Source organism: Crinia signifera, chromosome 1 (assembly GCF_055691185.1).
Source record: "Crinia signifera chromosome 1, ASM5569118v1, whole genome shotgun sequence".
Classification (NCBI taxonomy): domain Eukaryota; kingdom Metazoa; phylum Chordata; class Amphibia; order Anura; family Myobatrachidae; genus Crinia; species Crinia signifera.
Genome location: NC_139217.1, coordinates 372928637 through 372952185, shown reverse-complemented (window position 1 = coordinate 372952185; position 23549 = coordinate 372928637). Strand labels below are relative to the sequence as shown.

The window sequence follows — 23549 nt, the reverse complement described above, 5'->3', positions numbered from 1 at the left end:
TATGCGGTCTGAAAGCAGCATTACTGACCTATTTGAATGCGGATACAAATAAAACCTAGAGAAAATGTGTTCTATAGTTTTATTGGAAAATGCATATTTTCTTAAATTGTTATGTGAGAAATATATATGTATAATTCATGTCCTTATTATATCAATCTATAGCACATTTATTGCTCTTATATACAGTGGTGTCTAAACAGTTTCTCTAATAGCAATTCCTTTCAGTAGAAATGCTTTGATTCCCCAATGTTGGGGTTATAAATACTGAAAAAGCACTGCCAGGGGGAAATAACAGAGAACCACTGCTCTACGTACAAATATATATATATATATTATTATATATATATTCACATGTTAAAGTACTCCTACTACACATCAACTTGGGCCAAATATAATTACAGGTTGAGTATCCATTATCCAAATTATTCAGAAAACCATAGTCTCCAGAATGTACTTTCTTTTGCTAGAAACCTACTGGGTATGTCTGTAACTGGCACTACTTGGGAAAAACATGTAACTGGCACTAAATATGTGCAAGGACATGATTGCTTGGCATCAAATTCAGTACCTGAGATAGTGCACAAACTTTGGGCCTTATTCTGGTTCACTCCTTCTGGCAAATTCCTTCTTAGATGGACAAAACCATGTGCACTGCAGGGGGGCAGATGTAAAATGTGCAGAGAATTAGATTTTGATGAGTTATTTTGTTTCTGTGCAGGGTAAATACTGGCTGCTTTATTTCTAAACTGCAATATAGATCTCACTTTTGGGTAAAAGTCCACCCAAATCGAACTCTCTGCACAAGTAACATTTACCCCACCTGCAGTGCACATGGTTTTGTCCATCTAAGAAGGAACTTGCAAGAAGGAGTGAACCAAAATAACCCTCCTTTGTTTAATGTTTTAAAGCCTTGTTTTATGCACAAATAAAAATATATTTGTGTGTAGATCATGCGCTTGATGTGCTTCTACATCTACAACATAAATGCAAGATACATCACTGAAATAAAAAAATATTCTGAAACACGGAATAATCAGTTATCCAAAATTCTTATGTTCCCGAGCATTTTGCATAAGAGATACTCAACCTGTACCTGTGATATCCAGTTTAGCAACTAAGAAAACCTGGTTTTGTCATTAAACTAACTGCCGCTTTAAATGCGGTGGCTATCTCGCCTATCGGAGTATTATGAAGGGATAAAACGTGCTACCGAACGCACAGGTTCTGTATATAAGCCAAGTGTGATAACTTCTATTTGCTCTTCATTAAAATGCATACTTACTTTGCTTGGTTACTAAGGAGAGTGACATTCACATTCCCAAGTACAAGGTTTAAATATAAACTAAAAGAGAAGAGAAAACGTTCCCATTAGAAATGTTTAGGACCAAGTCACCAGTATTACCATAGTAAAAGCATGCCATGTACAACGCACAGTAGCAGATATCAGTATATAAAATGAAACATTGTCAAGGACTGCCGAAAACAAACCATCCTCGCCGTTTAACCCCCCTTGCCCTATTCTGTGTTCTGGGTAAATTACCCCAAACGTCGAGGTTCGTGGCGAATGCACACGCCGTTTCCACCTCGCTATTTAGAACTAGCAAGGTGGAAACGGCGTGTGCATGGGCTCAGTTGCAATAGGCACTGCTCGCCTGATCAGCATTGAATATACAGTGCAGCAGATTATATATATATTGTATTGTTCTGTGACCCACAACAACAACCACCAAAAACACAGTAACGAATTCCACTGGTAATTAAACAGCACTTCAATAACTGTAGGCAAGAATGTCCTGCAAGGGATGGAAGGAAATGTACTGGAATACATTGCAGGCATACAATACAATCCCTGCCGGAATCTGCCAAGCGTGCCCATACAGGTTCTGCACTATAGACCAAACCAAATCATATGCCAGCTTACCCATTTTTCTTTGGCAAATAGGCTTCCATATCAAAAAACACATTGTGTCTGTCTTTAATGGTGCCATCTATCTGTTGGATGAGGTCAGTCTCTCCAAGGCTTGCGGATTGTTTATACCTTGATGGGGAAAATAGAATACATGCTGCTTAATACAAGATTGTGTATAACAAACCAGCGCTACCACACCCAAAGAAAGCATTAGCATACATTTATATAGACAATGGCAGGTATTCATTGTGGCCGGCGAGGGGGTTAAACAGCAAGGATTGCAGAAAGCCAGCGTTCCTCGCTGTTTAACCCACGCGCCGGCCGCTCGCTCTATTCAACGTTCTGGGGAAATACTCGCTGTCACAGGACAGCGAGAATTCCCCAAAACAGCGAGACCCGCGGCTACTGCAGAAAACTCGCTGTATTTAGCCGCGAGTCTCACTGGTTCTGGAGCCGCATCCGCCAATTCCCCCTCGCTTTTGAGCGAGGGGGAATTGGCCTATGAGGGGGGGTGCGTTGAATACAGACAGGGTGAGTGGTGACAGCGAGCAGGAAGTCCTGCTTGCTGTCGCCGCTTGCCCACAGCATTGAATACCTGCCAATGTCTTCCTGGGTATTGCACTTTTTTAATATATAGAGTATACGGGAAAATTCCCAGATTAGAAATTATTCCATGATAATCATGGTTAATGTTATAGGTTATGTTTTTAGGACCCATGTACATAAAAATGTCAGATTGTCATTAGTTCAGAGAGTGGGTATATTGTGCTTTGTGCCCTGATATTCTGTCTCTCAATAACATTCCTTGCATGAGTAACTGAAGCATTATAAAGTGGCCCAGTCACTGTACTACCAGCGAGAGTCTGCGTCCTACATGGAGAGGTTATTATAAAGTGGCCCAGTCACTGTTCTACCAGGGAAAGTCTGCGTCCTACATGGAGAGGTTATTATAAAGTGGCCCAGTCACTGAAAGTCTGCATCCTGGAGAGGTTATCATAAAGTGGCCCAGGCACTGTACTACCAGGGAGAGTCTGCGTCCTACATGGAGAGGTTATTATAAAGTGGCCCAGTCACTGAAAGTCTGCATCCTGGAGAGGTTATCATAAAGTGGCCCAGGCACTGTACTACCAGGGAGAGTCTGCGTCCTACATGGAGAGGTTATTATAAAACGACCCAGTCACTGTACTACCAGGGAAAGTCTGCGTCCTACATGGAGAGGTTATTATAAAACGACCCAGTCACTGTACTACCAGCGAGAGTCTGCGTCCTACATGGAGAGGTTATTATAAAGTGGCCCAGTCACTGTACTACCAGCGAGAGTCTGCGTCCTACATGGAGAGGTTATTATAAAGTGGCCCAGTCACTGAGAGTCTGCATCCTGGAGAGGTTTTTATAAAGTGGCCCAGTCACTGTACTACCAAGGAGAGTCTGCGTCCTACATGGAGAGGTTATTATAAAGTGGCCCAGTCACTGTTCTACCAGGGAAAGTCTGCATCCTACATGGAGAGGTTATTATAAAACGACCCAGTCACTGTACTACCAGGGAAAGTCTGCGTCCTACATGAAGAGGTTATTATAAAACGGGCCAGTCACTGTACTACCAGGGAGAGTCTCTGCATCCTACATGGAGAGGTTATTATAAAGTGGCCCAGTCACTGTACTACCAGGGAGAGTCTGCATCCTACATGGATAGGTTATTATAAAGCGGCCCAGTCACTGAGAGTCTGCATTCTACATGGAGAGGTTATTATAAAGTGGCCCAGTCACTGAAAGTCTGCATCCTGGAGAAGTGGCCCAGTCACTGTACTACCAGGTAGAGTCTGCATCCTACATGGAGAGGTTATTATAAAGTGGCCCAGTCACTGAGAGTCTGCATCCTGGAGAGGTTATTATAAAGTGGCCCAGTCATTGTTCTACCAGGGAGAGTCTGCATCCTACATGGAGAGGTTATTATAAAGTGGCCCAGGCACTGTACTACCAGGGAGAGTCTGCGTCCTACATGGAGAGGTTATTATAAAACAGCCCAGTCACTGAAAGTCTGCATCCTGGAGAGGTTATTATAAAGCAGCCCTGTCACTGTACGGGCAGAGACTGAATTGTCGTGGAGAGGTTAATCTGCTACAGGCTATAATATTGGCAATAGTGACAATTACAGTACATATCAGCAGCTGTGACCTTGTATAAGCTGTAATTGTATAACAGGTCAGAACATGTAGAATTAGTACTCTAGAGATCACAAGTATAAACAAGTGCAGGAGAGGTGCCGACCCATGCCAGTCTTTCCAGAGCTCCGTTATCTTGTTGGTAAAGTTATTTTGTGGCGCTACTAGTTCCCATCTGCCGCAGGGACCCCGCCGATTATTTCCCAAATGCCGGACGGACGTGCCCCTGACATTGAATACCCCCCTAAGATGGGGTCACCGGGATTTCATATTTCATTTTTTTGGTGGAGAGGGCGGGTGTTTATGAATGGGCCCCATGTCGCCAAGAATTTTGAGGTGGAGGAGGGAGTGGAGTGCCTCTGAAGGTCGTATTTGTCATAGTATAAATACTTCAGTAGCAATGTCTCCATCTCCGATACCTTGGGCAGATGGGGTTTAATCCAGGCATTAAGTATGATCTTTTTGGCCACAGTGACCATAAGCGTAAGGATTGGGATTAGCCTGGAGGCCGGGGAGGGTATAGGCCATGGATCAAAGTTGGCGAATACAGGGGTAGGGGGTCAAGGGTAGCATGAAAATGAAAATGTTGTCTAATATATGTCACCATCTTGTTCCAGAATTTGGTTATGTGCCTGCAGGACCAAAAGTTGTGAACCAAAAAGGCCTTCGGGGAGCGGCATTTCAGGCAGGTGCCATCTTCGTCAGGGACGAAGAAGCTGCGCTGATGTTGGGATACATATGCCTTGTGAATACATTTAATGTGAACCTCCTGCAGTACAGAAGATTTCAGTATTTTTATAGTTTTGTTGTGGTATTTAAATATGCTGTGCGTGTTTTCTAATAAATTAATATCTTTTACCCACGTGTCCTCCATTTGTTTCTGGATTTTAGCTCCTGGCAGGGTCACTAATGGGTCATAAAACATTTTAGATTTGAACTTACCCTTTTGGAGTTTGGCCGCCGCTCCGGTTAACAGCAACATGGCAGGTCCCTTGGCGTTGATTGGGGGAAGGGAGCGAGTAAAGTGGCTGAGCTGGAGGAGTGGAAATGAGGAGGATTGTGGCAAGTTGAATTTAAGTTGTAGCTCAGCAATGGAATATGGACGCCCTCCAGGATCGAATACCTGGGATATGCTTTTTAGTCCTTTGTGGAACAATCTTCTAAAACCTGTGCAGTCCAGGCCTGGGGGTAGCATGGGATTACCCCATAGGGGCATCCAAGGGGATATTGAGGGGGTGTGACCCAACGCTGTGGAGACAGACCACCACGCCGTGTGAATATCCATGAAGAGTGTATTTTGAGAAATATGTTTAGGTAGTTTTGTTTTCAGGGTATGTAGGAGGGCGCTGGGGGAAAAGGGAGCGAATAGTGCGCAGTCAAGGGTGTAGTCGGAGTAAGTTCCTAATTCAGTCAACCAGCCCAGAGCAAATCTCAAAAGTGTAGAGTGATAAACCTGCTGCCACCTGTCATTTTTCAAACACAGCCTTTGACATTGCAGTTTAGGGCATCTGGCCCTCTACAATTTAATGGTTAGCATTACTGCCTCACAGCACTGAGATCATGAGTTCAATTCCCACCATAGCCCAAACTTTGTTAGGTTTGAATATTCTCCTTGTGCTTGCATGGGTTCCTCCCACCCTCAACCAACAAAAACTATCCCTGGCATGAGTGTGTGCATGTGGTAGGGAATTTCGATTGTAAGCCCTCCTGGGACAAGGACTGATGTGATTGGTCACATATTCTCTGTAAAGCTCTGAAAAATGTGTGCGCTATATAATGTAACTGGTAATAATACCTAAGCAATAAGACAGGGTGAAAGTGGGAAGTCACCAACTAAGGGAAGTAATTGTTCCTTTTATTTTTTAAATTTGGTACACAACTTCTGCACAACACCATTGGCACCCTGGATCGGAGATGAATTAGGAAGTAGCATGTCAGATGCTCTGGTTGCATTTTAAACTTCATGTATATGATACTGTAGTCATTTTGTGCAAAGATCCAGGACTTGTGGTCTTTTATAACTAGACATTTTGGCAACCGACACGCACTACTTTGTCTAAATTAATGATACAGGGGAAAAATACTGAGGTGTATGCTGGGCTAGAGTTCAATATACTGTGCTTATAATCTACAGTATATTAGAGTAGCAGAAAGGCAGTAGTAGTAGTAGTGAGCACATCACTAAGATAAAAGCAGACCGATAATAATTTTTTTCTCAATCCCCAAATATCCTCATGATCAAGGTAACAGCCACATCTCCATTCTACTTGCACTTTTTCCTTCATTCCCCACCATTTCAGAGAAAGAAGTGAAAGATTACTTTTTCAGATTGCACTTTAAGTCCGCTAGCCGCCGCTTATGCTTCTGTATATAACCGCTACACGTGCTCTGTATAGTATTCAGTTCTTCCAACTTCTGTTTGTACACTTTGTGCGTTTCCTAAAAGAGAAACTGATAATTAGTAAATAGGTCTGCATAATTTTTGAATAAGTAGATTTACATACACGACAACAAAGGCCATCTTAGTGTAAGCCCTACACCCCTGACTGCTAATGGTCAGCATCTAAAAGTATGACAACAGTATTGTGTTGGTCCTGTAATAACAGTGCCCATTCCACCAGCTTCCCATTGCACCTGCAGCATTGGCCATATACATATACAGTAACTGGGCTGATGAGGATACTAGATAGTGCCGCACCGGTCTAGGATCAATAATGGACATATTGGGATATTTATCAAAACGTACAGAGAGAAAGTACTAACCAACCAGCTTCAGACACACAAGACTGTACATTAAATCCATTGGCACTGAGCAGTAAAGCAAGTGGCCGTGTATTGAATGAATATTATATAGTTTCTTGTATGGAGTCCATCCTGGTAGTCATGAAGGCAAACTCCATAGTTCAGAAGGCACTGAGCGAAATGCAGCAATCACCAGAAAAAAACTTGTGATGCTTGCCGCCGCCAGCCTCCACATACATATCGGCATTTACTAATGCCGTATGCAAGAAGAATTCTTGCCGCCGTCTCGCTGCCCCCCCCCCCTTTCCCCCCTCCCTTGGGCTTACCTTCTTGCAGGTCCTCCTGGACCCCGGAAGGTAAGCCCTTCCTCCCCCTATCAACACAGCCGGACGTCCTTCCGGCTGCAGGGGGGAGGAGGAGGAGCTGCTTAGCTGTCCCTGGCGTATAGGCAGCAGAAGCCGGCTGGGAGGTGACGGAGACCCCCCGCAGACCAGAGTACAGGTATCGCGGGGGGGCTCCGTTACCGCACCGCGATGCCAGCCGCATAGGTTAGTACATATGCGCTGGCATCGCGGCGGGGGGGGGGGGGGGTATTTTAATACATCCCGCCAATAATCATTCAATCTTATTTCTGTATAAAATCCATAATAAAAAGAAATTAAATTGTTTTGCTCTAATTTATACCCCTTTTACACCAACGAAAAACCCAGGTCGGACCCAGGTCAGTGTTGGTGTAAATGGGACCAACCTAGGTCCATTGACACTGGTCTCCTACCCAGGTCCTGACCAGGGTTGAACACTGGTCGGACCTGGGTCGTGAGCGGTGTAAATGGTCCCAACCCAGGTCGGGACATCTGGGTAGTGCTGAAAGGATACCAGAAGCATGGGACGCCTTTCCGTAAGTCAGTACCATGCGTTCCACAGTGCATTGCAGCAGCAGAAGACAGCAACCCGTGCAGACAGTGCACACAGGCTGCTACCTGGCACTCCACAGGTGGACCTGCCACAACCCTATCTGGTACTAGGATGCAGCGCTGTCAGGCAGTAGTGGGACCAAGAGCTTAAAGGAGGAGGGTGCGTGATGTGCCTACCACTCCAGTGACTCCATTTTTTAAGGGATATATACTCTACCTACAGAAATCATTTATGTATGTTTTGGGGGGGCTGGGGGGAGGGGTATGGATTGTATGGTCGACCTAAAGATTGTCGACAGTCATAAGGTCGACATACTGCAAGGTCGACATGGGATAAGATCGACAGGTCATCAGGTCGACACAAGCATTAGGTCGACATGGTCTAGGTCGACAGTCAAAAGGTCAACATGGGGTTTTTCACTATTTTTTTTTACCCGAATGTCGACATGGACACAGTTTTAAGTGTCCATGCACTCGGCACACTATTTTATTCTCCCACAATGCCCCAGTGCAGTGAAGGCTAACCTTGACACTCCAGCTGTTGTTGAACTACACATCCCAGCATGCCCTGCATCAGTTTTAGCATGGCCAAATAGTAAAACTGTAGCAGGGCATGCTGGGATGTGTAGTTCAATAACAGCTGGAGTGTCAAGGTTAGCCATCACTGCCCTAGTGGATATTAGGGCATGAAATACCGCCTGTCGGTATATGTCGGCTCATTAAACAGTGAAAAATCCTATGCCGACCTAATGCTTGTGTCGACCTAATGACCTGTTGACCTTGTCCCATGTGGACCTTGCAGTATGTCGACCTACTGGTGTCGACCTAATGACTGTCGACCATCTTTAGGTCGACCAACTGACTGCTGCTGCAGGGGCAGAGGACTGGGGGGAGCATATGGGTGATGCTGCACTTTTATACCGCTATGTGTGCTTCATCACTGAATATAACTTTTTGACAAAATATTTTGCTAAATAAACCAACCAACATTTTTCAATGCTAACTTGTCATGTCTTTTAATTTTTATTTAAATCATTGAGGGAAGGCTGGCTGGCAGTTTATCAGTCCTAAAATTGACATTTTTAATGTCATCCATAGGGAAAAGCAGGGCTGACCCAGGTTCAGTGTAAATGGTGCAGACCCAGGTCCGACCCAAGTTGAAGTGCTGTGTAAATGGGGTATGAAGCAGGGTCCGACCCTGGAAACTTCCGTGTTCAAAGACCAGGGTCCGACCAGGGATTTTGGTGTAAAAGGGGTATTACTTATCACTCCTAAATGTCCGCATGAATCTATTAGACAACCGAATACACAACAAGTTTGCTACCGAAAACGCATAATAGATGTAAGGGGGTGATTACATGCCCCAAGGCCGCTTGGACCATTAAACTACAGAGAAGGAGGGGTGTAGCCTGAATAAGAAGGTGGGGTTCCTGCAGGCTACATTTCTCAAACTCAGGGCTCCATGTAACCACATAACCCCCTTCATCACTCACAAGATTAGGTCATTCATTCAGTATTTAACAGCTTAAAGCTTAGGTGACTGATGTTTGTCACTGTATTGTTAATGCCATCAAGATGGCATAAGCAACAAGCCCCCCATTGTCAGCGATGGGGGAAACGCAAACATCATTCCGTCTTCAATGAAGCCTTCAAGGCTTTGCTGAGTCCCTGCCAGCAGAAAATGCAATGCACTAATGGCTGCCACTTGGACCTCATAGGAGATGCAAATACTGTGAAGATCACTTCTCGATATGTACTAAAGGCTTTTATCTGCATGCTAGCTGTAACACCAGGCTAGAATAATATGCTGTGATAGTCGCCTAAGACAGTGCTAAGTGAGCCAGCTATTACTAAAGGCCCCCTAAAAACAGGATACGGTCATAAGGTGGACACCCAAAATAGGTCAACATGGCTAAGGTCAACAGGGTTGGAAGGGTTGACATTGGTTGTCTGTATCTTACCGTATTCAATAAAAAACACTTCTACTCACATATAAAGCTATTAACCATAGTGCACCAGCTTATGGGCGAGATGTATCAAACGGAAAATGCGGTAAAACCCCGGTTATACCGCATTTTCCAATGTATCGAAAATGATACCGCATTGAAGGGTATCGCCACTTTTGGGTGGCGATACCCTATAGAAGCCTATGGGCTTCTTTTCGCCGCCGCAAGCCTGCCGCCTCGCCGACCCCCCCCCCCTCTGGCTTACCTTCCTGAAGGGTCCTTCTGGACCCCGGAAGGTAAACCCCTCCTCCCCCTAGTGAAGCAGCCTGACATCCTTCCGGCTGCAGGGGGGAGGAGAAGGTGCCGGGGACAGCCTGCTTAGCTGTCCCCGGCATGAGGGGAGAGCCAGGCAGCAGGGAGGTGACGGAGACCCCCCGCACACCAGAGTACAGGTATCGCGGGGGGGCTCCGTCACCGCACCGCGATGCCAGTCGCATATGTTAGTACATATGCGCTGGCATTGCGGTGGGGGGGGGGGGGGGGGGCGCAAAGGGCGGCAATGTATTTTAATACATCTTGCCCTATATCTCTTTACTTATCACAAAATATCTCCCTTCTCGGCCACTCCGCTCTGCACAAGATCTGCATCTCTTTTCTGCACGGATCACTAGCTCCCATTCACTATTACAAGACTTTAATAGGGCTGCTCCCCCCCTATGGAATGCCCTTCCATGCACACAATAAGACTCTCTACTAGCCTGCAAACTTTCAAGCGTTCTCTGAAAACTCATCTCTTCAGGCAAGCCTATCATATTTAAGTTCTACATGCATAACCCTCTGAGGCACTTATGTATTATATAGCTTCCCTTCTGGACTTGTAACTGTGGGACTGCTATTACTGATGCCTGTCCTTGTGTTTCCCTCCTATATCCCTATAGATTGTAAGCTTGCAGCAGGGTCCTCATACCACCAAGTCTGTCATTACCCAGTTTGTCTTATCACTGTCTACCATTGTAAAGCGCAACGGAATCTGCTGCGCTATATAAGAATCTGTAAATAAATTGACACAATTAGGTCTACAACGGCGAGGTCGACAGTCAGAAAGTTGACATGAGTTTAAGTCTCTCTCTCTTAGCAGACGTGCCGACAGGCGGTATTTCATGACATACCATCCACTAGGGCCTGGAGGGAGAATATAATAGTGTGCCCGAAGCATGGCAAGCACAGCAATGATAATAAGCATTTACATTAGGACCTGTCACATTGGTACTTACAATTTATACTCCCTATTACACAAAACCTAATATTTGTCAAACGCTAATTAAATCAGACACTATGAAAAACTATATATTCAGGTAACACCAGTGTGTTATCGCCGGCTGCAGAGCCATTTTTGCCCCAAAAACAGAACTGCTTTCGTGGATTTGGTTTTGCTTGCCAGAGGCAGGTGAAACAAAATCCCTAATAAGCCACAACACGCGCTGGATTGTCAGGGCTATTTGGGAAGCCCTAGGTGAAGCAATTTACCAGCGACAATGATCGTGGGTAACTGGATACCACCTATGTCTTTGGACCATTGAAGGAAACAGAAGCAAGCAGTGAGGAGAACATAAAAACTAGACACTGATAAGGTCCTATCCAAAACATAAATTGTGACCACTGTACTGTGAGGCAGCAATATTAGCCACTTTGCCAATATACTATTATTATCGTAGATTATCCCTTATTCATACTGCCCACATGGAATTGTACAAATTCTAGTCCGTATCCAAGGGTTTCCAAACTTTCTTGACTAGGGTGCCCTAGATTATCAGCATTTGTTCAAGGGGGTGTGGTATAACACACCGACAGTCGGGATTCTGACAGTCATTAGCCCAATTTCAGAATCCCGAATGCGGGGCTCACTGCACTCGTCACGCTGCAGGCACAGTGGCTCCTTCCTCTCCCTGTCTTTATGTCTGAAGAAGAAATTTAAAATGCAGTTTTTATAGTAATTTATTCACCATTTAAAGTCCATACACACTGGGCGACTATGCCCAGCGTGTATGGACAGCGGTGATGACAATCACCGCTGGGGGGAAAGCCGCTCACTGCATACACACTGAGCGGCTTTCCCTCTGCCCAGCGCCGATGGATGGGGGGGGGGAGCTATGCAAAGCAATCCTCAAAGCCGCTCATCTGCTGGTATTACGGCTTTCCTGGCGATGTTGCGGGAGCACACAGCAGCGCTCATCGTCGGAACATACACACTGGGCGGCTTTGAGCTGAAAGCCGCTCAAACAGGCTGTTTTGAGCGTCTTTCAGTTCAAAGTCGCCGAGTGTGTATGGGCCTTTAGTTGCGATTTGTAATCTTTTGGATCTTGAGGAGGGCACAACAGCACTCAATGATAGTTATTTAGAGCAATAAAACCTACCTATAATTACGAATATCTCTTCTTATACAACCAAGAGCCAAATGTAATAGGGTATGAGAATCAGAAAGTGAGATTTTGGGAGAATTTTCACATTTATTTATAAAGCAGCAATAATTTTTTTTTTCCCCCAAATTTTTTTTATTCAGGATTAAGCATCATAGTATTACAATTAACAAAATGCAGTTGTGTTTGTTACAGCAAAAATATATGATCTAAGGCAGCAATCATTTACTTTGAAAAACCAGTTTGATTTCGTCATGTAATTGATTGCACCTTTAAATTAAATGGGAAAACTCTCCCCAAATCTCTCACTTTCTGATTCTCACACCCTATTATTATAGCCACTAGCTTTCTCACTGCTGGCTTATGTTCATATCATCTGAAAGTATAACTCCAAGGTCCAAAGTCCCTCTCCGCTAATGTTGTTGACATTTTCTCCATTTGTTCTGTATTCTGCTTTGCACCATGGCCAGGCATTATTTCACTTCTGTACTAAATATTTCACACTATTTTATGCAACCAGTAAAAATACATACTTTTGATTGTACCATTCCTTCATTCAGCAAGTAGGAAAGAAATGTTAAATAATTAAACTGACAGACATGTAAAGCTGGGTACACACTATGCCATTTTTATAAAATGATATGCACGATAACATCACATATACATATTATGTATGTACGCACTATGGGGGATATTCGGGGGGAGATCTCTAAAGCTGAAATGCGGTAAAAACCCCGTTATCTGAGTTTTTACCGCATTTCTGTATGCTCTGCCCCCTCTCCGCAGTGGCATGCCCTGCAGAAGCCTTCTTACCGCAGCGCTGTGTGAGGGATCCGTCACGGACCTGGAAGTCCAGCACCAGCGCTGCATTGCAAGGGACAGCTCTTATCGCAAGAGCTGTCCCTTGCGTTAATGATCACATATGTTAGAGCATTTGCGATCATTAAGAATGTGGTGGCCGGGGAAGGGGGGCGAAACAGGGCTGCAGAAGTTAGAACATCCCGCACTCAATCAGCATTGAAGAGGCAGATTAGAATGGGCATGACTTTAAAAGCCATCGAGCCCACTTTGCCGAAAACGACCATTGATTGTCGTGATCACAGCCGAATCTTGACCAACCACGGCCGTTTACGCATCCACGCCCCGTTTTCGCCGATCGGTAGTCGGGACATTGAATCTCTCCAGCCATTTTGCGGTTGAGCAAAACTAAAACGGGTCAGGGCTGTTGGGACGGACCGACAGTTGTGACACAGGATTGAATACTATATATCGTTAACAACCTGTTGAACATGCAGTCAAATCTGCATATATATCATCAACGACATGTTGAGCGGGAGGCTAGGTGACATTACCAATTTTTAAGGTCAATGTCGCCCAGTGTTTAATCGCTATATCTCTCGTCAGGGAGCACTGCCAATACAATCAGCGGATTGTATAGCACAGGGCCTGCTCTCGAGCCTCATGCAGCTCTTCTGGTCTTAATCGGTGGCTTGGTGATCCCCTCGTCACAGCGCCACTGGAACACGGCCGCCGGAGCATAAGGGAGTGACCCGGCGCGCTGCCTGCCGCAAGTGTCCCAGGCTGCATGAGATGGAGAGTGAGCCACTCTCTCCCTTCTAGTGAGGATCATCATGGATGACTCTGGCCAAATGTGTTATGACCTCACCAAGTTGCAGCCCTGCAAAGCCGCCCAAGAAGTCCCCACAGATCTGGTTGAATGAGCCTTCAACGATGATGGAAGGGATAAACCAGCCATTCCATATGACTGTTGGATCGTGCACCATATCCAACGTGCTATGGTCTGCGTAGAAGCAGCAGAGCCCCTCTTCTGTGCATCATAAAGCACAAAAAGACTATCCATCTTTCGAAGTCTAGCTGTGTGCTTAACATACACTCAGAGTGTGAACCACATCCAAGGAAGAAGGTGTATCCGGATGCGCTGAGCTGGAAGGGACCACAATAGGTTGGTTAAGGTGGAACGCCGAAACAACCTTTGGTAAGAATTGCGGCCTTGTCCTGAGTTCTGCCCAATCCTCATGAAACACCAGGTAAGGGCTCTTACATGACAATGCTCCAAGCTCAAGACACCCGTCTAGCTGAAGCCAAGGCCAGCAGTACAACAGTCTTCCAAGTAAGATGTTTAAGATCAGACCCTTCCAGGGGATCCAAGAGGACTGTAGAAAAGATAAAACCACCTCCAAGTCCCAAGGTGCAGTGGGCGGTACAAAAGGGGGCTGAATCCTCAGGACCCCTTGTAGAAAGGTTTGAACCTCAGGCATGGCCGCCAGCTTCTTTTGAAAGAAGATCGAAGGAGCCGAGATCTGGACTTTTAAAAAAAGAACCCAACCAGAGTCCCAGTTCCAAGCCAGCCTGAAGAACTCTCAAAAAATTGTTCAGATGGAATACCGCTGGTGGCAAGCCTTCCTTCTCACACCAGGCCACGTATTTTCTCCATATGAGATGGTAGTGGGAAGCTGTAACTTGTTTTCTAGCTTTAGTCATTGTGGTAATGACCGAAGGATATAGGCCCTTGTGGCCTAACAGCTGCCGCTCAACCTCCGGGCCGTTAAACGCAGCTGCGGAAAGTCCTGATAGACGAACGGCCGATGGAGGAGTAGGTCTTTTCTTTGAGGTAGACGCCACAGGATCTTCCACTTGCATGGCCTGAATGTCCCCGTACCAGGCCCTTCGAGGCCAATCTGGTGCCACTAGGATGGCTTCTGCTTTTTGATGCCGAATCCGTTTTAGCACCCTCACCAGTAAAGGGAGCGGTGGAAACAGGTACACCATTCGGAAATCCCATGACCAAGTCAGGGCATCCACAGCTACCGCCCCTGGATCCCTGGTCCTTGCGCAGTACCTGGCCACCTTGTGATTCAGCCGCGAGGCCATGAGGTTCATCTGAGGGAGCCCCCACCAATCCACGATGGCACTGAACACTTGTGGATGCAGCCCCCATTACCAGGGATGAAGGTCGTGACGACTTAGGAAGTCCGCCCCCTGTTGTCGACTCCCGGGATGAAGATTGCAGATAGGGCCTTCACATGGTGATCTGCCCAGGAGAAGATCTTGTTCATTTCTCTCATGCAAGGCATGCTTTTCGTCCCTTCTTGGTGGTTGATATACGCAACCGTGGTTGCATTGTCTGACTGGACTTGCACCGCCCTGCCCTGTAACATCGGAGTTGCTTTTAACAGAGCATAGTAATTTGCCCGTAACTCCAGTTTGTTGATGTGCAACCTGGATTCCAATGGAGACCATCTGCCTTGAAGCTGGACTCCCTGAATCACAGCTCTCCAACCCCTTAGACTGGCATCCATGGTTAACCGAAGAAAATCCTGGATCTGGAAACTCCGACCCGCCAGGAGGTTGGGCGAAATTAGCCACCACTGCAGAGAGAGCTTAGTCTGTGTTGACAGGCGAATCTTCCTGTGCATTAGCAGGAGTGACCCCGACCACTTTGTCAGAATATCCAGCTGGAAGGTTCTGGAGTGAAAACGGGCAAACTGGATAGCATCGAACAAAGCATTTTGCCTAACAACTTCAGGCAAAGATGTACAGTGACTAGAGGATCTGTCAGAACCTTGCTCACCAGTTGCTGTATTGCTGTAGCCTCCTCCACTGGCAGAAACACTTTTTGTTCCAGCGTATCCAGAATCATGCCCAGAAACAACATTCTCTGACTCGGGATCAACGAGAACTTTGGTATATTTAAAATCCATCCGTGGTCTCTTAGAATCTGCATGGTCAGATTGAGCGCACTCCTCAAGGCCTCCACCGATCCTGCCTTGATTAGCAGGTCGTCTAGGTAAGGGATAACATTTACCCTCTGAAGCCTGAGGAGGGACATCATCTCTTTTGTACAGATGCGCAGACATCGTTGACAGGCCCAAGGGTAACGCCTGAAATTGCTAATGGTCGTCTCCCAGTGCGAATCTTAAGAAGGTTTGATGCGGGGGCCAAATCGGGATGTGTAAGTAGGCGTCCTTTACATCTATGGAGGCTAAGAACTCCCCTTGTTCCAGACTGGCGATTACTGAACGTAGTGTCTCCATTTTGAATTTGAACACCTGAAGAAAGAAGTTCCTGCATGAGGGCCCCTGCTACTGTTGCCCGCCATCTTGCCGCACAAGTAGTTGGGGTGTCCCCTTGTAGGACCCCCAACTGGTACTCACCACAGACGTCTTCAGACCTTGCCAGGGTTGTGCGGCAGCTGGGGGGCTAGCTCGGGTACTTGTGTATTATCTGGGCGCCCGATTTTATCATTGCATGCCACTACTTCATGCAATGCGATTTTTCATTGTAAAGACCAGATTTTTATTGTATAGTCACCCATGGGTGATTTCATACCCCCACTATCCAACTACGCATGGAGTTGATTTTATATAGTGTGGCGAGCGCAGCAAGCCCGAAGCGTGGCGAGCGCACACATGTATTCTGCGTGCGTTTGCCACACTATATACAATCAACTCCATGTGTAGTTGGATAGTGGGGTTATGAAATCACCCATGGGTGACTATACAATTAAAAATTGGGTCTTTACAATGAAAAATCGCATCGCATGAATTGTATGCCACTATATTGCATGCGATGCAATGAAAAAAAATCAGACGCACAGATATTACACAAATACCCTTGCTCTCTACAGCGCAATGCTGGCGGTGACAAGCCCCACACAGGACGGAGGTCCTGCAGTAGGGTCAGCTCTGCGGCTTAAGAGGCCGGGGACTGACCCTTCCCCTGACTCCCACGAAGCAGGACAGCTGCTTGGTCCAAAGCAGCGACCCAAAATAATAAACTAAATTAAAACTGAAGAAAAAATCTCTGGAGCATCCAAAAGCACTGCCTCTCCTGAGGCACATTTTTCTAAACTGACTAGTGGAGGGAGATAGAGGGGAGGAGAGGGGAGGAGCCAGTGCACCCACACTGAAAGTTTTAATGTGCCTGTCTCTCCTGCGGAGGAACTCTATCCCCCATAGTATTGAACCCAGTATCCCATAGGACGTTAGAGAAACATTCAGTGAAATTATTTAAATCAAACAGATTACATTATTTTGTCTGAGTGACAGGTTTTGTCCATTTCAGGATTTTCAGAGCAAATTACTGAATTACAAATTCCATTTGTTCCCATCCATTACCAGATTTTTATTCCATTCAACCAACTAGTTGGATGAAAGTTGGTCTGATAAACAACCCCTGCTGTATATCTCCAGCCACTGAGCTACTTAGCTCAGATCAAGTCACCTATTTGTTCTTTCCAACACCAATGCTCAGACACTTGTGTTCCTCCCATCTCTGAAATGGTGCTTCTGCCACAAATGGTTTCTTCTTTCCCCCAAAACCTGCCATCTATCACTGAATGACTGTTCATTAAAGAATAAAAAGAAAGCAGGGTTCAGTACAGAGGGTGGAAATGGGAGTGCAGTGGAAGCTGTTTGCAGCAGAAGACCACCGGGGGGACATTGAGTGATAGCACTGATCCAGAAATTACAACACTAACCTTCATGATTAAAGGATTCTTAGTGACAAGATATACAGCACATAACAATAGCATTGGGCGGAATGTTTGGAATTTCTTCCTGTGGTTTATTTTTGGGTGCACTAAAGACAAACTGCTAGCTAACTGGCAACCGGTCTAAAGGTTGACATGCCATGATAGTAACTATGATACCGTACTATCGACATGGTTCAAACTGTTGACAGATGTCAGGTCCACAATCACAACATCTGAAAAGTTGCCTGGCCAAAAGTTAACATTCTAGATATGCTAACAGATAGAGTGAAGCTTGCCATAACACTAGTGGGATTTTCATGCAATTCGGGACAAGAAATCGGGTGAAAAGTGGCCAAATAGCATGTGTTTAACATCCAAACTGAAGCGCGGCCCCGGGAGCATCAGATCGGAGATTGTACATGCTGCACGCTCAACCTTTTTCTCAGACAGCCTCCAAGCAACGGGAATTTGGAATCCATACGATATATATCATATGCAAAAGGATCGCATATGATATATCGTGTATGATTCTCTCTCCCTCAGAGAAGTCGCAGTACTGTATGGGGGGCCTTTAGGGGCGCCAGGAGGTTATGGTTAGGCTGGGAAGTTACAGTTAAGCCACTCGGGTGAGTGTCTTCAGGGTTAGGGATAAGGAAAAAAAAATACTCACAGGAATGCTGCAGCATCAAAGATCTGCACCAGAAGTCACTATGACAGACCCTGGAGACTATGCTGGAGCTGCTGCCGCCGCTGGGAGACATTGAGAGACTTATAGACCACAAGGGACAGTTTACCACGCCAACATATGCACAGTTTGACCATGATGAAAAGACATCCCACTCACTCAACTGGCTCCTCCAAAACATTGTGTGTCTGTTTAGTAGCGATTCTAGATTGCAAGCTAGGCCAGAGACTGAGGAGAATGATATAATACTAGTACTATGGACCTAGCATTTGCCAGACACACAATCCACTCTCTTTCACCTCTATACTTACGGTTTGTTGTGCTTGGTGGTGCAGGGTTCTACCCTCACCAGATCTGTCACATCTCTGCAGTAGAAGCCGAATATGGAACAGGCCACCACCAATAAGTATATACTCAGACCAATAAGTATATACTCTGAATAGCGCTATGGACCGAATTCCGAGATGTACAACAACTCAATGCTAGCACACATCTTTAAAGATCTGCAAATGCCACATTGTGCAGTTCTCTGCAATATCACTCAAAGTGCCCTGGATGCCACAGTCTGACTTGGCAGGTTGTGGCCATTTGGAGGCTATGATGTGGAGCATTTTACAAACCAGGGGGTACTAACCCTGTTTTTTAGGTGTGCCAAGTCTGGGGCCTGTATCTTTTCCAATGCACATTTATTGTCTCCTGGACTCACCTATATGATGTTCACAGAGGGATCCGATGCTGCATCATCGTACACAGTAGTGGATCACAGAAGTGGGCATCTTAACTCAAGGCCCCTACTGCAGCTTTTGCACATTACAAACAAAAAGTGTCTGTGCTACATCTATCCATCTCTGAATCAGAAATATATATATATATATATACACACATATATACACACACACACATACATACACACTAGTAGTGGTCCTAATTCACCCATATAAAGAGTTTTGATGACATCATGAATAACAGTCATTGACTTCTAACATCATCACTTCAGTGTTTATTAGGGAATCTTGTGTTTATAAAGACCAATGCACCACCTACTGTAAAATATTATTATGATGGGAATTCTGTGATCTGGGTAAATGCGCCCTCATTCATTTACTTGAGTATCCCAGTGGATGAGTTACATGCCAGATGTTCTGCTCGGTTTGGTGATGGATAAAACATTGGTGGTAAAAAAAAAAAAAAAAAAAAAAAAAAACACAACACATTTTTTAAAGATAGTGTGTATGAAGTTTATTTGCTGCACAAACAGGCTCCTTTTCCTATTACAAAGAGCCGCTACAGCATACATCTTGTTTATATACAGTAGGGGGTGGGGGAGGTGTAAACAAAAGGTAAAGCCTAGATCACAGTACTTTAGGGATAGAACATCTTCATTTACAAGTCACATGTGCAGAAAAAGATGCTGTTGATAGAGAACACCACATAACCTTATCTCCACAATGTACAGACGAGACAGCAAACATACAGGAACTATAAGCAATGGGGCTGATGCACAGCTATTTGCGATCGCCAGATATGCGACTGCAGAACAAAAGAGCCGCATCATACACAACCTCCCGGCAGTATTCCGCAACAAGGAGCATAGCTCGGGGCAGCTGCGGTTTTACCCCGCAAATGCACACAGTACCTAGGTCTCTGCCTTACCTGCAGCTGCTGGTATTCCTTCTCTAACTGCTCCCATTCCTCCTGGCACTTGTGCAAGGACATGTTGGAGACGAGCAGCAGCAGAAGCAGCACTCACTGCCCCGGCGCCCGCAGCCACGCTCGCAGTGACGTCACAGACACAACTCCAGCATACAGCGGCCCGGCCCAGGCAGGGGGCGGACCTTGGAGTTTGGACATGCGCACTGCCGGCAGCCCTGGAGCTAGCTGATCCATCACAGAGTAGACAGGAGGAAGAGAAGTGAATGATGACGAGCGGTGATTTAAGTGACTGGCCGCCCCGGTAGCTCTACATTTGGTGTCCTCTGCAGCAACGCCCAGTAGCATTACATCTATAGCCTTTGCTATCACTGCGGAGGGGGGTCACCAGTTATGAGGGGTGTGGGATGGGACTCCGACAGTCAGGATCCCGACAGTCATTATCCCGACGTTGGGATCCCGACTGCCCGGAGTCAGACAGCATGGCGAGTGCAAAAAAGCCCCTTGCGGGCTCGCTGCGCTCGCCACGCTGCGGGCACCGTGGCTCGCTACGTAAGCCACCTATTCTATTCTCCCTCTATGGGGGTCGTGGACCCCCACAAGGGAAAATAGCGGGTGGCCGTCGGTCACCCGGCTGCCGGCGTTTTGACAGTCGGGATGCCGACATCAGATAAATGACTGTCGGCATCCCGACTGTCGGGAACCCAATCCGGCACCCGTTATGAGGCCTGGCTACAGTTATGCTCTTAGTCCAGTGGTTCCCAAACTGTGCGCCTAGGCTTCCTGGGGTGCCTCGGAGCCCTTGCAGCAGGGGTGCCTCAGGTTGGTGGTCCAGAACCAATTCAAATTATTTATGATCAATGAAATTGGCAAAATCAGTGCTTGTGGCTTCAGTTATAAAATATGGGGGCTAACAGAAGTGAATCTTGTTCCTCACCACATAACTGGACCTAAGGATAAAATATCATCACAACTTATTTAAATTAATATTTTTTCTGAAATTCTCAGTAACAACATTTTGGCCTATGGGTGCAGTGAAAAATATTCTGATACTGTAGGGTGCCATGATTCAAGAAGTTTGGGAACCACTGTCTTAGTCAATGCAAAAACGATGGCATGGCATGCTGGGATGTGCAAGCCACAACAACTGTAGAGCCTCATGTTGAGCGCTATAATATAGTGTGTGTGTGTGTGTGTGTGTGTGTGTGTGTGTGTTTTATTTTATGACATTGTAGTGGGATACACATGGATGCCAAAGAATATCAATGCCAGCATCCCAAAGGAGGGAATCCCCACAGAGGGCTGTTTTATTTATTTATTTCAGAAACTTGCAACAGAGTAACAAATGATTTGGCAGCTGCAACATGGCAGGAAAACTGCATTCTTCCTACTCATTTATGGCATTCACAGTGATATAGAAATCCCTTAAGGGGGAGGGGGGGGGGGGGGCAAAAAACCCCACTGATTATTCAGGATTGAAATGATATTTTCTTACAGGCGTGATGAGACAATAGGACATTCAGTAGCATTTCCAGTGCAGAAAAATGTCCTCAAACTTGCAAAACTGGAAATTAATTGGGGAAACATCAGATTGGCCGTCGGCCAGGATCAGTCAGGAGTGAAGCTCTCACCTATTGTGTTCTGCTGGAAAGTTTGCCATCTGGCAACAACAGGGCTTCTTTTAAGCATTTCCGCAGCTTTAGAACAGCACAGGCACTTGCACATCACATGAGTACAACATGGACTGTACCCATGACGTTATATATCCCAGCACACCTTGGGTTTTCCGTCAGAGCTAACATGGAGAACACAGTGGGACTGGTGTAAAGATGCCTCTTCTGATTGCTTAGAGCAGTGTTTCTCAACCACAGTCCTCAAGCCATACTAGCAGTCCTGGTTTAAATATTGTTCACATTTGAGCTCACATGACTTAAGTAATACATCCATTATTCTGTTTTAAGCATCAGTGCTTAAGCATTGATCACTATTCTAAAACCTAAGTAGAAAAAATGTCCATGGCCCTATGGAAAAGTGCTGTGTGCAATATACACCAGCAGCCTCAATGGTAGAGGGATGCCACCCTCTAATAGGTAGAGAAAAAGGAAAACCGTACCATTTAGCGCTTTTGGTGTATATAATGAAACAATTAGATAGATAAAAAACTATTTTATTAAAAACAACACTATATCACGTAACAATAACAACAATAGAATTCATATAATACATTAGATATCTAAAATGAATTAAACTAGTATCTTAGAAATGTGCGCACTCTGAGTTAAGTGCAGATCAAATGGTCTAATCTCTAAGTACAGCTCCACACTGACCTGTATGGTTAACTCCGTGATCTGGAGTCCAAAAGCCACTGGATGACAATTTTACGTGGACAGTTGTTGCTCACTTACATGTAGTAATGGTAGTTCTCCCTTTTGGGGTGGGTTTAGTGGCCACCGGGTACAAAAATATGCAGATGTGGGTATCACTGTCCGCAAAGGTCCTCCTTGCTGATAATTTTTGTAAAAACAGCTATATGTTTGGGAGGCTGCTGTTGTTACCTGCACTTGCCGGGGATCACCCTTGGCACTTCACCGGTAGCCGTGCACTAGCTGTATGTGTCCTCTTGGATAACTGAAAGCCGAGGTCGGCCAGAGTCCGTCCAGATCTCAGTATGATAAACAACTGGAAACGTAATAGCAGGGTGCATTGCCCAGCTCCCTGCAGTGGAGGAGGGGAACACGTGCCCCGGGCTCCACTATCAGACCCATGACCGGCCTCTCTCCCTACAACCCTGAGTGCAAACCCCGAAGTGAACGCCTTTGGCGAGTTTCACCCCCGCTGTGGCATTCCCTCTGGGATGGTAGGGCAGGGGGCGCTATTTCATGGATGTGCACACAAAAGCAGTGGGCACCACCATAGAAACGCTGGGCGTACCCCCTGTGGATGCAGGCATGTCTATGTCTGCTTGGGTCGGATGACGGACGTTAGCACCCGCCCTGAACTCGGTCATCTCCGATCAAAATACATGTCAGTCTAGACATTATTTTTTTAAATAAATGTTTTATTGAAACACCATGTATCACAATTTACAGAATAGTTCATGTAAATTATTGTTGACAGAGCAAATACAAAGACAGAAATCTAGTCTAGACTGACTTTTATTAGTGATGGGAATAAAAAAATAATTTGATGGTGAGCGAACAGGTATGAATCAGGCCTTATGTTCCCAGTAGCAGGACTCCTTACATGCACAATGCCCCCAGTGAACGAGAAGAAAACGTGGGGCGCTCAAAGGTGGACAAGATGAATATAAAATTTATTAAAAAACAACAAACACCTAAAATGACATTACAGTACAATGCCCCCAGTAGCTGCACCACTTATATAAATAATCCCCCACACATACACACACTCATTCTCTAACTAATTGTCCCTTCACTTAATAAAGCTTGGCTGCCCCTGTGTGACATACAGAAAACTGTCTCCTGTTTAGCTCCGCCTCTTTTCGGGAGCTACTGTCTCTTGCTTTCAGCCTTGCAATGGGACTACGGCCGGTCAGAGGATTTTCTATCTGCCGGTGCTGCTGACTGTCCTACCCTTTGACAGGTGGCGGCAGCTGGCAGGAACTAAGCA

The 23549-nt window shown here is 45.7% G+C and overlaps 1 protein-coding gene across 2 annotated transcripts in view; it reads right to left on the bottom strand.

Moving 5' to 3' along the window:
* The window catches only part of TMEM120B (transmembrane protein 120B), a 43291-nt gene extending 23181 nt beyond the window's left edge, over positions 1-20110 (bottom strand). The window contains exons 1-4 of one of the 2 annotated variants that reach the window (XM_083151300.1): positions 19923-20110; positions 6392-6510; positions 1922-2038; positions 1283-1342 (exon numbers count right to left, since the gene is read on the bottom strand). In XM_083151300.1, coding sequence (XP_083007426.1) covers positions 1283-1342; positions 1922-2038; positions 6392-6510; positions 19923-19985 — 359 coding nt within the window. In that variant the 5' untranslated portion in view covers positions 19986-20110. The remainder of the gene's footprint in view (positions 1-1282; positions 1343-1921; positions 2039-6391; positions 6511-19922) is intronic. The other variant, XM_083151301.1, reaches the window with a different exon arrangement.
* Between the last annotated feature and the right edge of the window lie 3439 nt (positions 20111-23549).